This window comes from Coregonus lavaretus (genome assembly GCF_964263955.1).
Source record: "Coregonus lavaretus genome assembly, chromosome: 3".
Lineage (NCBI taxonomy): Eukaryota > Metazoa > Chordata > Actinopteri > Salmoniformes > Salmonidae > Coregonus > Coregonus lavaretus.
The window spans coordinates 72,855,439-72,871,874 of record NC_139990.1 but is presented as its reverse complement, the minus strand read 5'-3'; the positions used below and the strand labels follow the sequence as shown (position 1 = coordinate 72,871,874).

General features: G+C 43.1%; 2 protein-coding genes across 2 annotated transcripts in view; both read right to left on the bottom strand.

Annotated features, from left to right (window-relative positions):
- The window catches only part of LOC311108609 (failed axon connections homolog), a gene marked incomplete at both ends in the record, with an annotated part of 30,577 nt that extends 30,236 nt beyond the window's left edge, over positions 1–341 (bottom strand). Inside the window, one exon of the mRNA XM_084151273.1 lies at positions 85–341. Within this exon, the coding sequence (XP_084007399.1) occupies positions 85–341 (257 nt within the window). The remainder of the gene's footprint in view (positions 1–84) is intronic.
- Positions 342–1,806: 1,465 nt separating this feature from the next.
- LOC311117900 (ubiquinone biosynthesis O-methyltransferase, mitochondrial-like) lies at positions 1,807–15,555 on the bottom strand. Its single transcript, XM_084157577.1, has 6 exons — positions 15,286–15,555; positions 12,423–12,560; positions 7,415–7,514; positions 4,541–4,792; positions 3,674–3,833; positions 1,807–3,362 (listed from the first exon to the last, which is right to left on the bottom strand). The coding sequence occupies exons 1-6, from the start codon at positions 15,456–15,458 to the stop codon at positions 3,166–3,168; spliced, it is 1,020 nt and encodes a 339-aa protein (XP_084013703.1). The 5' UTR covers positions 15,459–15,555; the 3' UTR covers positions 1,807–3,165.
- Between the last annotated feature and the right edge of the window lie 881 nt (positions 15,556–16,436).

Below are 16,436 nucleotides of genomic sequence, written 5' to 3'. Positions count from 1 at the left end.
CTAAACATCACACAGATACACACATTTCATAATGTGAAGCAATACCCTTGCAGATTGTGTCATCTTTTTGCCATTGTAGCCTACCTGATGGCGAGCAGCTCGTGTAATAGGTAGGCAGCAGCGGCGAGGAGGGCACCACCGGTGATATAGAGGGTCTTCTTCCACCAGGAATCCGACCCCAATCCCGACATGATCCCACCGTAATCCTGTAAAGGGATTGCGACGATATAGCCATAAAGAGAGTGAGGCTCGTCCGAGCCACATAGCCCCAAGGGCAGGCTGTGATTCCGCCCGAGTTCAACCACACACGGTCGGGACGAGGCGAAACCAGCACCCCACATGCTCTCTCAATCACCGCGTGGCGCCTGCGTCCCGCAAACCACTCTCGGCTTCATCAATATGTCACAACAGTCCTATGCGGCATAGCGATATGCTATTTCATCTGCCAAACAGGAGAAATAGACATTTTCCGGCCTGATGGTGCCCCCACCCCAGCTCGGCATCCTCCGCCAGCCCTCGGAGCCTTTGTCTGTTCCAATGGAAACGAGTGATGTCACCGCGGCAAAACTGGTGGCAGACGATGAGCACGCCCCTAGCATCTGAGCCTCAGTGACAACAAAACCACCACACAAGTTGATTGGGGTAGTTTGGGTTTATGATTTGAAATAGTTTATTTTAATTAAAACAGCAAAGGCTTTAATATAGGGCAATAGGCCAGGCCTTATTTAATGATTATATTGATTTCTAAATGCCAATTAAATGGATTAAGCAACTATGTTGTTTTCTTGGAGCAATGTTATATGGGCAATTTCACTATTATCTCTTTTACAAAGTCCTGCAATATCTCCATAGCAACATTTACTTGTCCAACTGTATTTGCATGGACCAAGCTATATACAGTAGGCTTAGTATTTAGCCATTATTGAATGCAGAACATACTCTTCGATTTGTATAACGACTGGTGCATGTTCAACAACAATTTGCTTGCATAGCAGGTGCATGCTTTCGGCTCCTTTACCTATAGCCGGTTATACTCACTCTGCAGTAACTTCGGAAGTGTAAAAAGGCATTCATCTTCCAGAATACATCCGATCAATGCGCTTTCCGTTGTGATTGTTTGCGAAACAACTTTGCTTGAAAAACGGAAACGGATCGCGCTTTCGTAAGAATTCTATAATGTAAGGTCAGTTACATCACTGGTACCCCTCAGAGTCTGAGCTAGTGCCAACCAATGATGTATATAAACCCTGGATTGCTGATGATATGTATTGGCCATTGATAGGCTTTGAAGCCACCGGTCGGCCATATTGGCACTCCCCAGTAGGAGCAGTCCTCCATATGAATGAATGGAATTCTACAGTCTTTCAATTGAATGTTAAGAACACAATTCAATGTATTTAAGTATTTTTGTTGTTGTAGTGGGGACAGTAACATTAGTAATCTCTAAAAATTATACTTGAAAGAAAATATTTTTATATTTGTTTTATTTTTATGTTTAGCTCACATAATATAATTGAAAAGTATGCATTAAGGTGTCTGTAATATAATAACCGTGGCAAACACTAATATAGACATTAATAAATACATTTCTATAGCTTCCAAAATATTTGTGGCTAGATGGAGGCATGGTGGCTTCAACACAGCGCCCCCTATCAGTAATCTAGTGTATATATAAATCATTGGTGCCAACCCAGTGCCGCCTGCATCCGTGCGCTGTGCTTTTCCCAAACCGGTTCTGTTTGAAATCAGCATCGCACCTCATAATAAATGCTTTTCAAACCGATTCATAGTCGTTGTGAAATCGTATTCAATAATCCGTTTATTATAGCTTTGTGCAGATTCATTTTTTCTTTAAAATATTGAAATAGATATATTCCATAAGAAGGCCTATACATCCAAAATCCTTACTGCGCAACCATACTGCAAGAAGCGTGCGCACTCCATCGGCTTCGTGGGCGAGCGCTCATATCACTGGAGGTAGACTACACTGTATTGGACCAGTTGTACATGTTCATCCTGTTGAAACCTGGTCTGCTAAATTTATTGCAGAGCAATCTTATTCTGCTTAGGTATGAGACGGAAAACCATCCCTGGACTGTTCTATAGCCTACATCGACCCATAATAGTTTGGACATACAATGAACAGCTTTTAAATGCAACTTGTTAGAATCCAGTGGGGCATGTGACTTGAATAACATTTGTGTCATGAGGAAAAAAAACATGTACCTCTTTTGCATTCCAGCACATTGTCCTGGGTGTTGTCTACATATAAGCAAAAAATATATAACAGAAACACTAAGTCCATCTGTGGAGGATCAAATACACTACTGTGACTGTACTTCTTGAAACATCCAGCCAATGATTGTGTCTGTTTTGAAGAATAACTTGCAAGCATGATTTAGTTTAGTTGGAGGCTTGTTTGGGTCTTATGTAATAGTTCAGCAAGAAGCCAATTATTATCTAAAAGTCACCATGGTTACAGAGAGCAAACAAGAGAGAGAAGGCTGAAGGAGCCTGATCTCCCCCTCCCATATTTCATGGATTAGCAGGAAATATGTGGACAGAAAATCTAAAGAATGTTTTAATATAAAAAGCCCTCTACTCAGAACCTGAATTTCAACACAGGACTTATTCACAACTGAAACATCACATCACTGATTTGGACTATATCTTCACTCTGTTGAAATGACACTAGAGAGCAATAATCATCAGATCGGAGAACCGTAAAGAAAACAATTTCATTTCCTAATGGAGGATATGATAAGATAAACAATATCCACACGATGGATTTTGATGAACAGACAGATTATGACTGTATTTGAAGAAAACATCTTGCTCAATAGTAAATCAGAGACCTGACATGTCAATCACAGTGATGAACACTTCTACCACAACAGATGACATTGTAATGACAAGCCTCGAAAGGTTAAACAGTTCACGCAATTCAGGGGGACTCATTATGCTGTGAACTCACAGAATAATCATGGCCTGGCTGAAAGAAAACGCCATCATGTACTTGTATCAAGCTCTGAACTATGTAACTTTCTCATAGACTTTGTGTTTTTCAGGTCCATTGCCTTTCCCTTCAGTCCCTTTAGAGATCCAGAGCCTCTGTGCTGCAGCTGACCACTTACGACCACTCTCTCTCCATCTCCCATGGTCAAGTCAGTTGTACCAGCGTCTGGCCTTAGCTTGGGCCACTATCACGGTGGGGTCTTCGGGGTCGTCCTCGTCGGGGTTCGGTTCCTCCTCGAGTTTGACCGCGTGCAAGGCGTAGTTGATGCTGGTGCTCTCTATCCAGCTCCAGGCCCCTGACAGAGGGTTATACAGCATCCCTCGGATAGACCCCACATGGAAACCATCTGGGATGGAGTAGAGACAGAGAGGAATGGGTCAGAGAGAAAGAGAGAGAGAATGGGTGAGAAAGAGAGGATGAGAAATAAGAGAATGGGACAATTGAAAAGACAGAGAGCGCTAGAGACAGACGGTCACACACAACCTCCTATTGGAAAGTGATAACGAAAGAATGAGACTGAGCCAAACAAAGACACCAGTGTGCCTTCAAAAAGAGGCACCAGCACAATAGTAAGAGACCAAAGGGACAGTAGAAAGAGCTAGGAGGAGAGTGAGGAAGAGGAGCAGCAGCATTTGGATGAAGAGCAGGCAGACTCACTGGACTCTAGCAGGCACTCCAGCTCCACGGGGCTGACAAACTTGTCCCAGTCATGGGTCCCGCTGGGCACGATGCGCAGCACCTCCTCTGCTGCCACGATGGCCAGGGCGTACGACAGCTGGGTCTTGTTGATGGTGGTGATGAAGAGAGATCCTCCTGGCTGCACATAGGAGGGAGACCGTTACAACCCAGGGTTGTGTTCATTAAGCACCAAACAGAAGAAAACAAACCAGGAGAGACTACCTGGACTGGTACCTGGTCCAATAAGAAATGCTCATTTTCTGTTGCAAAACGTTTTAAAATGTTTTTCGTTGTGTACCGTAATGAATGGCACTATTGTTGTCAATTGAGAGGCAGCGACACAACTCTGATAGATAAGACTTCAATAGAACAAAAACAACTGAAAGATCAGGTAAAGGAGACAGGCTTTGAATGCTTCATCTAACACATCAGAGACTGTACACACAACTGTAACAAGGAGAGATGAGAGCTGGTTTACTTCTCAACCAATAAAGCTATTTTAAACATGACATTGTACAGAACAAATTATATATTTCTGATGGTCAGTGTTAAAAGAGCGGGTGAGAGATTTGGGCCAGAGAGAGTGAGAATCTGGATGCAATAGTATTAGAGGAGATTAGGAAGATTTGGGCTCTCTCTCAACTCATTTGTCCTCCGACACACTGATCCATTACACACACACACGCACGTTCATACACACGGTCACACACTTATGTGCTGACACACACCACCTGGTACATGGTTAACTCAATGAAGTGACTGATCCACTCAACAAATCAGAGAGAACAGTCACATGACCACATCACACGCGAGTGTGTGGAATGTGAGACGAGTCACATGACCCACCTTGAGCACCTGGTTGCAGCAGAGCGTGAAGGTTTCCAGGTCGGCCAGATGTTCCACCACCTCCGAGGCCACCACGGCATCAAACTGCCCCGCTCCCTGCCCCCCCTTTTCAGAGAGCTCCTCCAGGGTGATAGCACGGTAGCGCACGTTGCCACGCAGGTCTGGATCATGCCACGCATGTACCTCCGCTGTCCCAATACTGTCTGCCACCGGGTCAATACCCAGCACATCTGCCCCCAGTCTACCCAAGGGCTGGGAGGTTGGGAGAGAGGGCGGGATGGAGGGTAGAGGAAGAAGGAGGGAGGGTTAAGGAAGAGGGAGGGAGGAGGAAGTGAGTTTATACATACAGTGCCTTCAGAAAGTATTCACACCCCTTGACTTTTTACACATTTTATGTTATGTTACAAAGTGGGATTAAAATGGATTTAATGGGCACATTTTGTCAATGATCCCTACACACAATACTCTGTAATGTCAAAGTGGAAGAAGAATTCTACAATATATATATATTTTTTTTAATTAAAAGTAAAACACTAATATATCTTGATTAGATCAATTAGAATCACATTTGGCAGAGATTACAGCTGTGAGTGTTTTTGGGTAAGTCTTTAGGAGATTTTCATACCTGGATTGTACAATATTTGCCCATTCTTTTAAAAATGATTCAAGCTCTGTCAAGTTGGTTGTTGATCATTGCTAGACAGCGATGTTCATGTCTTGCAATAGATTTTCAAGCCGATTTAAGTCAAAACTGTAACTAGGCCACACAGGAAAATTCAATGTTGTCTTGGTAAGCAACTCCAGTGAATATATTGCCTTGTGTTTTAGGTTATGGTCCTGCTGAAAGGTACATTTGTCTCCCAGTGTCTGGTGTAAAGCAGACTGAACCAGGATTTACCTCTAGGATTTTGCCTGTGCTTAGCTCTATTCCATGTATTATTATCCTAAATAACTCCCTAGTCCTTGCCGATGACAAGCATACCCATAACATGATGCAGCGACTACCATGCTTGAAAATATGAAGAGTGGTACACTCCGTGATGTGTTTGCCCCAAACATAACACCTTGTATTCAGGACAAAAAGTTAATTTCTTTGCCACATTTTTTACAGTATTTTTAGCAGTACTTATTGCCTTATTTCAAACAGGATGCATGTTTTGGAATATTTTAATTCTGTACAGGCTTCCATTTTTTCACTCTGTCATTGAGGTTAGTATTGTGGAGTAACTACAATGTTGTTGATCCATCCTCAGTTTTCACCTATCACAGCCATTAAACTCTGTAACTGTTTTAAAATCCCCATTGGCCTCATGGTGAAATCCCTGAGCGGTTTCCTTCCTCTCAGGCAACTGAGTTAGAAAGGACACCTGTATCTTTGTAGTGACTGGGTGTATTGATACACCATCCAAAATGTAATTAATAACATCACCATGCTCAAAGGGATATTCAGTGTCTGCTTTTTTTTTTTATTACACCCATCTACCAATAGGTGCCCTTCTTTGCGAGGTATTGGAAATTCCTCCCTGGTCTTTGTGGTTGAATCTGTGCTTGAAATTCACTTCTCGACTGAGGGACCTTACAGATAATTGTATGTGTGGGGGTACAGAGATGAGGTAGTCATTCAAAAATCATGTTAACCACTATTATTGCACACAGAGTGAGTCCATGCAACTTATTATGTGACTTGTTATGCACATTTTTACTCCTGTACTTATTTAGATTTGCCATAACAAAGGGGTTGAATACTTATTGACTCAAGATGTTTCAACTTTAAATTTTTTATACATTTGTTTAAAAAAAATGCACAAAAAAAAAATCATTAATGGGTATTGTGTAGATCAGTGACACACAATCTCAATTTAATCCATTTTAAATTCATGCTGTACCCAACAAAATGTTGAAAAACTCAAGGGGTGTGAATACTTTCTGAAGGCACTGTAATTGGATTATCATGGATTCCAGAATAAAATGATGAATACTTGGCCCTTGAAAGAACACTGTCAGTCTATAGACTGACGTGATGGAAGCCACAACTGAGAGAGCGAAAGTGAGAGAGTTTATACATATGGATTCTAGAATAGAATGACGAATACCTGACCCTTGAAAGAACACTAACAGTCTATTTGGTGAGTGAAGTGCTGGAAGGAAGGTAGAGAGGGAGAGAGAGGCAGTGCCCCCTTCTGGCTAAATGTGTGTACGGCGTGGCACGTGTGTTTACAGCGTAATGCTGCCTGCTCGCCCGCAGCCAATCTCCATCCTTCCACAGCTGATCTCTTCTGAAGGGAACTTCCCTAACGACGCGATTCTCTGAGACGGACTCATACATTCCAAAGTCTAACATAGACTGTGTGTGTGTCTGTTTCTCTCTCTGTCTGTGTGTGTGTGTGTGTGTGTGTGTAATAGCTTGTGTGTTAGTGTGTGATAGAGAGCTATATCAGACCTGAAGTTGTCTCCTCAAATAAAACAGAACTGCTGGTATGTGTTCACTTCAAATAAGAGCAAGGAAACAAATGCAATCGTTTGCAGATGTGAAGTTATCAAAAACTAACAAACACATAAACAACAAACTGTCCTTTCCACCAAACCCTGACCAGTCAAACTGAGAAAGAATATGAATGTAGTTGACATTTAAACATGTTATTAGCAACTGGTAGAGCAAGTAGAGCAAGGAAAAGGCTTGCATCACAAGCAGAATTGTACTGTACGGGCTACATTCAAAGTGAAGCTCAATCTGATTTGATAGCTTGCAATTCAAACAATTGGAATTTCCAATCAGGCGTATAGGGATAAGAGTCTGTTGTCCACAGCAGCATCAGACTGCATATCTATCTCATTTATACACACACACAAAAAAAAGACAGACACACATTTTACCTCAGTGAGCAGCCCCCCTCCACAGCCTACGTCCAGTATTCTGAGCCCTGCCAGGGGTTTCCCCGGCTGCCGCCCGCCACGTGCATTCAACAGATTATCCCTGAAAGAGGTCAGAGGTCACGCTGTGAACACACACTATCCCACTCCCAAAATACAGGTGTGCCAAGCTTGTAGCGTCCTACCAAAGAAGACACAAGGCTGTAATCGCTGCCAAAGGTGCTTCACGAAAGTACTGAGTAAAGGGTCTGAATACTTACACTACCGTTCAAATGTTTGAGGTCACTTAGAAATGTCCTTGTTTTCGAAAGAAAAGCCATTTTCTTGTCCATTAAAATAACATCAAATTGATCAGAAATACAGTGTAGACATTGTTAATGTTGTAAATGGCTATTGTAGCTGGAAACGGCTGATTTTTAATGGAATGTCTACATTGGCGTACAGAGGCCCATTATCAGCAACCATCAGTCCTGTGTTCCAATGGCACGTTGTGTTTGCTAATCCAAGTTTATCATTTTAAAAGGCTAATTGATCATTAGAAAACCCTTTTGCAATTATGTCAGCACAGCTGAAAACTGTTGTGCTGATTAAAGAAGCAATAAAACTGGCCTTCTTGAGACTAGTTGAGTATCTGGAGCATCAGCAATTGTGGGTTTGATTACAGGCTCAAAATGGCCAGAAACAAATAACTTTCTTCTGAAACTCGCCAGTCTATTCTTGTTCTGAGAAAATGAAGGCTATTCCATGCGAGAAATTGCCAAGAAACTGAAGATCTCGTACAACACTGTGTACTACTCCCTTCACAGAACAGCGTAAACGGGCTCTAACCAGAATAGAAAGAGGAGTGGGAGGCCCCGGTGCACAACTGAGCAAGAGGACAAATACATTAGTGTCTAGTTTGAGAAACCAGTCTCAACGTCAACAGTGAAGAGGCGACTCCGGGATGCTGACCTTCTAGGCTGAGTTGCAAAGAAAAATACATATCTCAGATTGCCCATCTTAATCTTTTATTTTTATTGGCCAGTCTGAGATATGGCTTTTTCTTCTCCCTCTTCACTGTTGACGTTGAGACTGGTGTTTTGCGAGTACTATTTAATGAAGCTGCAAGTTGAGGACCTGTGAGGCGCCTGTTTCTCAAACTAGACACTAATGTATTTGTCCTCTTGCTCAGTTGTGCACCGGGGCCGGTGCCTCCCACTCTTCTTTCTATTCTGGTTAGAGCCAGTTTGCGCTGTTCTGTGAAGGGAGTAGTACACAGCGTTATACGAGATCTTCAGTTTAAAATGATAAACTTGGATTAGCAAACACAACGTGCCATTGGAACACAGGACTGATGGTTGCTGATAAATGTAGATATTCCATTAAAAATCAGCAGTTTCCAGCTACAATAGCCATTTACAACATTAACAATGTTTACATTGTATTTCTGATCAATTTGATGTTATTTTAATGGACAATGGACTTTCGAAAACAAGGACATTTCTAAGTGACCCCAAATTTTTGAACGGTAGTGTATGTAAATGTGATATTTCCATTGTTTATTTTTAATAAATTTGCAAAACTTTTGCTTTGTCATTATGGAGTATTGTGTGTAGATTGGTGAGGGAAAAAACAATTTAATCCATTTTAGAATAAGGCTGTAACGTAACAAAATGTGGAAAAATTCAAGGGGTCTGAATACTTTCCGAATGCACTGTACATACAGTGCCTTCAGAAAGTATTCATACCCCTTGACTTTTTTCCACATTCTGTTGTGTTACAGACTGAATTCAAAATGGATTATGTTAAAAAGAAAGCTCACCCATCTACACACAATACCCCATTTTAAAAATATCCAATTGACATAAGTTTTCATGCCACTAAGTCAATACTTTGTAGAAGCACCTTTGGCAGCGATTACAGCTTTGAGTGGTCATGGGTATGTCTATCAGCTTTGCACATCTTGATTTTTTCTCTCCCATTCGAGCACTCGAACAGCCAAAAAATGTAAATTGCCTATCCCTAGTCTGTTTGTGTGTGTGGTCTCCATGTTTCCCCACACCTCCTACTGTCAGAATCTCAATCGCCTTGGCTACACAGTCACCGCTCTCTAATCATCCCCTAGCTAAATTACATTTCCCTCTCTTGACCCCCATCTCCGGCCCATTCCCTCTGGCTGCTGTCCCCCCAGGCAAGATGTATATGGAGCGGGCGAGGAGTCATGTGTCCCCCCCTCATTACTGCCCTGCCACTGGATCTCCCACAGCCTTGGCACAGAGAGCGGGAGAGAAAGCCTGAGAGGGCTGCAGGGAGAGAGCTTTAGCCTGGACGCCCTTCAGCAACTCTAAACACTACTCAATGCTAACACTACCCATCCAGCCCATCTCCACACACAACTCTAATGCTTTTGATGAGGGACCATGTAGACTACCGCTGCGCTTCCTTCTGGTTTCTGCTCGCAAACTACGCTAGCATAAGTAAATAAACATAACATTCCTAAAAAAAACTGAGGATTCTGATGCTAAACCAACCAAATCAGTGCTGTTGTCCCCTCGTTTAAACATAACCTGAGGGCAGAGACACATCAGTGTTGAGTAAGACATCCCTCAGTCACACTGTCACCACTAAGACTCATCACCGCCAGTTCACAGACAGGAAGGAAAGGGATTTGCTACTGTAGGCTGGATGAATGGGAACGCACTGATTAGGCGTGGAGAATATTGCATATCTTATCAATCGAAATACCCTCAGACATATAGCTTGCATAGCTTTGATGTGGAGGAATCAACTCTTTCCATATCATCTGCCCTTGTATCAACCCTATCCATATACAAGCCCCCGAACCTCTATTTTTGACCTCACACCTACTTCAGGCATTTCTCACTTCTGAACTTTTTGTCTCAATGTAACATGGATCAACTGGGGTCTGTCACTAACTTGTACTGCCTGGCTCTGACATCATTTTAGCTCACATAACGAATGTCATCAGTGAAAGAGAGGTGCTCCTCTAACAGGCAGGGGAGGGGCCGTACTGTGAGCGAGTGATACTGGGAGCAGTGAGGGAGAGACTAGAGACTGCAACCAACCAAGCCGACTCGCGCTATAGTAGACTAATAGCTGCCATAGCTATGATTAAGTAGTACCTGTTTTAACTGCATCAAACCGGGATAAGCTAGTTAAGCTAGCTAACGTTAGCTAGCTAGGCTAATTGTGGCTACAGTGCATGCGCTTTCTCATCCTACAGTTACAAATAACAACAATTGCATTCAAAATATTAAGTTACACCCTACCGGTTGGCTCTTGGTCATTGTAGCCTATCCTTCTCCTTGAACTTTTAATTCCGTCATTTTAATTCCATCTTCCATTGATTAACTTAGATATCTCCTAGCTTTTGCCACACACGGAGCGAGGCTCTATGACTGTAACCTTTTGCCGCTTTGATGATTTATGATTGGCCAACAAGCTACACGCTCCACTCTCGTGAAAAGCAAGAGCAGCTGCATAATTTAACAAATTGCTCTCCCTCTCTCTACTCTCAATCAGAAAGAGTTATGGCTCCCAGGTGTCTTTTATACAGGTAACGAGCTGAGATTAGGAGCACCCTCTTAAAGGGAGTGCTCCTAATCTCAGCTTGTTACCTGTGTAAAAGACACCTGTCCACAGATGCAATCAATCAGATTCCAAACTCTCCACCATGGCCAAGACCAAAGAGCTCTCCAAGGATGTCAGGGACAAGATTGTAGACCTACACAAGGCTGGAATGGGCTACAAGACCATCGCCAAGCAGCTTGGTGAGAAGGTGACAACAGTTGTGGCGATTATTCGCAAATGGAAGAAACACAAAATAACTGTCAATCTCCCTCGGCCTGGGGCTCCATGCAAGATCTCACCTCGTGGAGTTGCAATGATCATGAGAACGGTGAGGAATCAGCCCAGAACTACACGGGAGGATCTTGTCAATGATCTCAAGGCAGCTGGGACCATAGTCACCAAGAAAACAATTGGTAACACTACGCCGTGAAGGACTGAAATCCTGCAGCGCCCGCAAGGTCCCCCTGCTCAAGAAAGCACATATACAGGCCCGTCTGAAGTTTGCCAATGAACATCTGAATGATTCAGAGGAGAACTGGGTGAAAGTGTTGTAGTCAGAACTCTTTGGCATCAACTCAACTCGCTGTGTTTGGAGGAGGAGGAATGCTGCCTATGACCCCAAGAACACCATCCCCACCGTCAAACATGGAGGTGGAAACATTATGCTTTGGGGGTGTTTTTCTGCTAAGGGGACAAGACAACTTCACCACATCAAAGGGACAATGGACAGGGCCATGTACCGTCAAATCTTGGGTGAGAACCTCCTTCCCTCAGCCAGGGCATTGAAAATGGGTCGTGGATGGGTATTCCAGCATGGCAATGACCCAAAACACACAGCCAAGGCAACAAAGGAGTGGCTCAAGAAGAAGCACATTAAGGTCCTGGAGTGGCTTAGCCAGTCTCCAGACCTTAATCCCATAGAAAATCTGTGGAGGGAGCTGATGGTTCGAGTTGCCAAACGTCAGCCTCGAAACCTTAATGACTTGGAGAAGATCTGCAAAGAGGAGTGGAACAAAATCCCTCCTGAGATGTGTGCAAACCTGGTGGCCAACTACAATTAACGTCTGACCTCTGTTTGCCAACAAGGGTTTTGCCACCAAGTACTAAGTCATGTTTTGCAGAGGGGTCAAAAATGTATTTCCCTCATTAAAATGCAAATCAATTTATAACATTTTTGACATGCGTTTTTCTTGATTTTTTTGTTGTTATTCTGTCTCTCACTGTTCAAATAAACCTACCATTAAAATTATAGACTGATCATTTCTTTGTCAGTGGGCAAACGTACAAAATCAGCAGGGGATCAAATACTTTGTTCCCTCACTGTAACTGGCTCTGACATAGATTCTAGGTCTAAAGTAGCCCTAATCAGTGGATGATTGTGGCATCTAATATGCAATGGGGTGAATAAACTATAGGCATACACCCACACACACCCACACACCGTATGAAAGGCACCCTGAGGTCGTTCATTGAGTGGAGGGCTGCGAAGTCTCCCTGCTCGTTCCACCACTTGTTGGCGAAAAGCTGGAACCTCTTCACCTCATTTGGGTCCACAGTGGTCTTGGAGGCAGAGCGAGTCCTACAGATGCAAAACAGTTGTCATTAGGCACTCAAATACTGACATGTATCAGACATTGGGGACGTCCCAGGTCGTCTCTATTGCAGTCACACAGCGTAGATCTCACAACGCCTGGGTCGTATTCATTAGAGCACGCACCAGACCAAACGCCAGGATAAAGTGACTAAGGGGGCAGTTGAAATCAGTGAGGGCGCACAATTTTTGGGGGGGGTTCATACATTGGAATTATATAGAATTCTGCTTATATAACACTATACTACATTAAACATAAAGTTAAAATGCTGAGACTCCGAGACCATTGATTGATTGCTTTTGAAGTGACAGGTTGGTGCGAAATCTGTAGCCTATCTCCGCTGCACTGTATCAGCTCAATGGACAGCGCCCTACACACTTAAACAAGGCCATTTTGGTCATGCATATAGGCTACAAGACAGATAGGGTAATTTACCCATTACAAACAGCCCATGTGAATGGCTTACCAAAATAATGCTAACTAAATGCTGAAGGTAGTAGCCTAGTTATTCATGCATGCAAGCAGAAATACTGAATAGCAGTTTGGGTTTGAATACTGACAACTGCAAATGCGAACGGAACAAAACAGCGGTACCAAGTAGGCCTAGTAAACAAAATATCAGATCGATAAAGGCATGACAAAAGCTATATTTAGGCTCGTTACATTAATAGTAAACAAACAGAGTAAACAAAAGGCAAATGGAGAACCAAATAACCACAACAGGCTACTATAGCAGTCTTGCCAAACAAATGGAAAACCATGCCGCTCATGAGTACAGCAATACGTTGTGATATGGCACAATACACTTCTGTGGATCAAATTCGAACCACAAAATCAATTAAGTAATGCCTACCATAAACACGTTTTCAATACGTAGGCCTACAGTTCCATTCACAATCACGAAAACCTATAGGCTATCAAGAAAACCATAATAGAATGTATCTATTTCTATGATGAACATTAACGATATGTACAGTACCAGTCAAAAGTTTGGACACACCTACTCATTCCAGGGTTAATAGTGAAGACATCAAAAAGATGAAATGACACATATGGAATCATGTAGTAACCAAAAAATAGTTAAACAAATCAAAATATATTTTATATTTGAGAATCTTCAAAGTAGTCAACCTTTGCCATGATGACAGCTTTGCACACTCTTGGCATTCTCTCAACCAGCTTCATGAGGTAGTCACCTGGAATAAATTTCAATTAACAGGTGTGCCTTGTTAAAAGTTAATTTGTGGTATTTCTTTCCTTCTTAATGTGTTTGAGCCAATCAGTTGTGTTGTGACAGGGTATGGGGTGGTATACAGAAGATAGCTCTATTTGGTAAAAGACCAAGTCCATATTATGGCAAGAACCGTTCAAATAAGCAAAGAGAAACGCCAGTCCATCATTACTTTAAGACATGAAGGTCAGTCAATCCGGAAAATTTCAAGAACTTTGGTTTGAGCATAGTGGGACTATCATTTGTTTTTCAACAGGACAATGACCCAACACACCTCCAGGCTGTGTAAGGGCTATTTGACCAAGGAGAGTGATGGAGTGCTGCATCAGATGACCTGGCCTCCACAATCACCTGACCTCAACCCAATTGAGATGGTTTGAAGGAAAAGCAGCCAACAAGTGCTCAGCATGTGGGAACTCCTTCAAGACTGTTGGAAAAGCATTCCTCATGAAGCTGGTTGAGAGAATGCCAAGAGCTTGCAAAGCTGTCATCAAGGCAAAGGGTGGCTACTTTGAATAATCTATAAAAATGAATAAAGAGAGTCACACGCCATGTATAAACTCTCAGTAATTTATTGGGTAAAAAACCACCAACATTTCGGCATCACTGTGTCCTCTTCAGGGTGAAGATACAGATTTTGCGCCAACTTGTCACTCAATCATTTGAACTTTTTTGCTATTTTTATATAGGGACATGAAACTAAAACTGAGGGGGCACAAGTTTCAACTGAGGCCCCTTTTGCCCCCTTGTGGAGTAGGGATGGCACACACAGAAGCAAAACTAAACCGTCTACATAACACTAGAGAGCATTTGGAGTAAACAGTTTTGCTAAGGCGTGCACTTATGAATACAACCCTGGGGTGTAATAATTAATGCACACGGTATCATAATGAGGTCTCCCGAGTGGCGCAGTGGTCTAAGGCACTGCATCGCAGTACTAGGTGTGCCACTAGAGATCCTGGTTCGTAGGCTCTGTCATAGCAGGCCGCGACCGGGAGACCCATGGGGCGGCGCACAATTGGTCCAGGGTAGGGTAGGGTAGGGTAGGGTAGGGTAGGGAATGGCCGGCAGGGATGTAACTCAGTTGGTAGAGCATGGCATTTGCAACGCCAGGGTTGTGGGTTCGATTCCCACGGGGGGGCAGTATAAAAAAAGAATGTATGCATTCACTAACTGTAAGTCGCTCTGGATAAGAGCGTCTGCTAAATGACTAAAATGTAAATGTATCAAACAGTAGAAAAACGTTTCGCAGTGGAAAACGAGTTTATATTGGACACACGTAGGCCCCTCCCCGTTTGCTTTCTAGTCTAGTGATGAATACCCATACAGCGCCCTTCTGAGATTCGCAGCATGGCTGCAAAAAGACGACATGGATCGAAACCATTTTCCAAGAGCATTGAGTTAGTTAGGCAACTGAGTCCATGTGCAATCGCCAAGACACTTAGACCACATCTGCAAACTAAAACGGAATAGTACCATACCTCACATGCTCGAAACCCATTTGAGAGCGACGCTCCAGAAACTGCGTGCCATGTTTACATCCTGAAGTCCAGCTGACTGCAGTCCTAGCTGAAGTAGAAGTGCCATTCACCACATTTGTTGAACAGCGGGTACAAAACCCTAAGATGAGCCGTCCAAACTTCTTTGAATACATGTTATTGGATAAACTGTCTGTTTTTTACATTTATATTTCTGTTCTGTATCAACAGGTCAATGTGACCGTGGTGTACTCATTATCTTACTGTTCGAGTGGAAACACTGCTGAGCACAGACAGTTCCTACTAGCTACTGGTTCCGGGCACAATCTACTCCAGTCCCAAATTATTATAATAGTGTATAAAAGCTCAATTAAGCCAATACTATGTGTTCAGTAATATATCAACGATTAAACACAAAGCTGTAACGTAGCCTGTTGTAAAATAAGGTGGGGGGTGATACATTATGATGATTGATGTTATTGTGTGGAACATATACAAAGGTATGTGGACACCCCTTGAAATTAGTGAATTCAGCTGTTTCAGCCACACCCGTTGCTGACAGGTGTATACAATCGAGCACACCGCCATGCAATCTCCATAGACAAACATTGGCAGTAGAACGGCCTTACTGAAGAGCTCAGTGACTTTCAAGGTGGCACAGTCATAAGATGCCACCTTTCCAACAAGTCAGTAAGTCAAATTTCTGCCCTGCTAGAGCTTCCCCGGTCAACAGTAAGTGCTGTTATTGTGAAGTGGAAACTTCTAGGAGCAACAACCGCTCAGCGAGACCGCTGAGTGCTGAAGCCTAAGATCACCATGCACAATGCCAAGCTTCAGCTGGAGTGGTGTAAAGCTCGCCGCCATTGGATTCTGGAGCTGTGGAAATGCATTCTCTGGAGTGATGAATCACGCTTCATCATCTGGCAGTCTGACAGACAAATCTGGCTTTGGCTGATGCCAGGAGACCACTACCTGCCCAAATGCATAGTGCTAAATGTAAAGTTTGGTGGAGGAGGTATAATGGTCTGGGGCTGTTTTTCATTGTTCGGGCCAGGCCCCTTAGTTCCAGTCAAGGGAAATCTGAAAGCCACAGCATACAATGACAGTCTAGACGATTCTGTGCTTCCAATTTTGTGGCAACAGTTTGGGGAAGG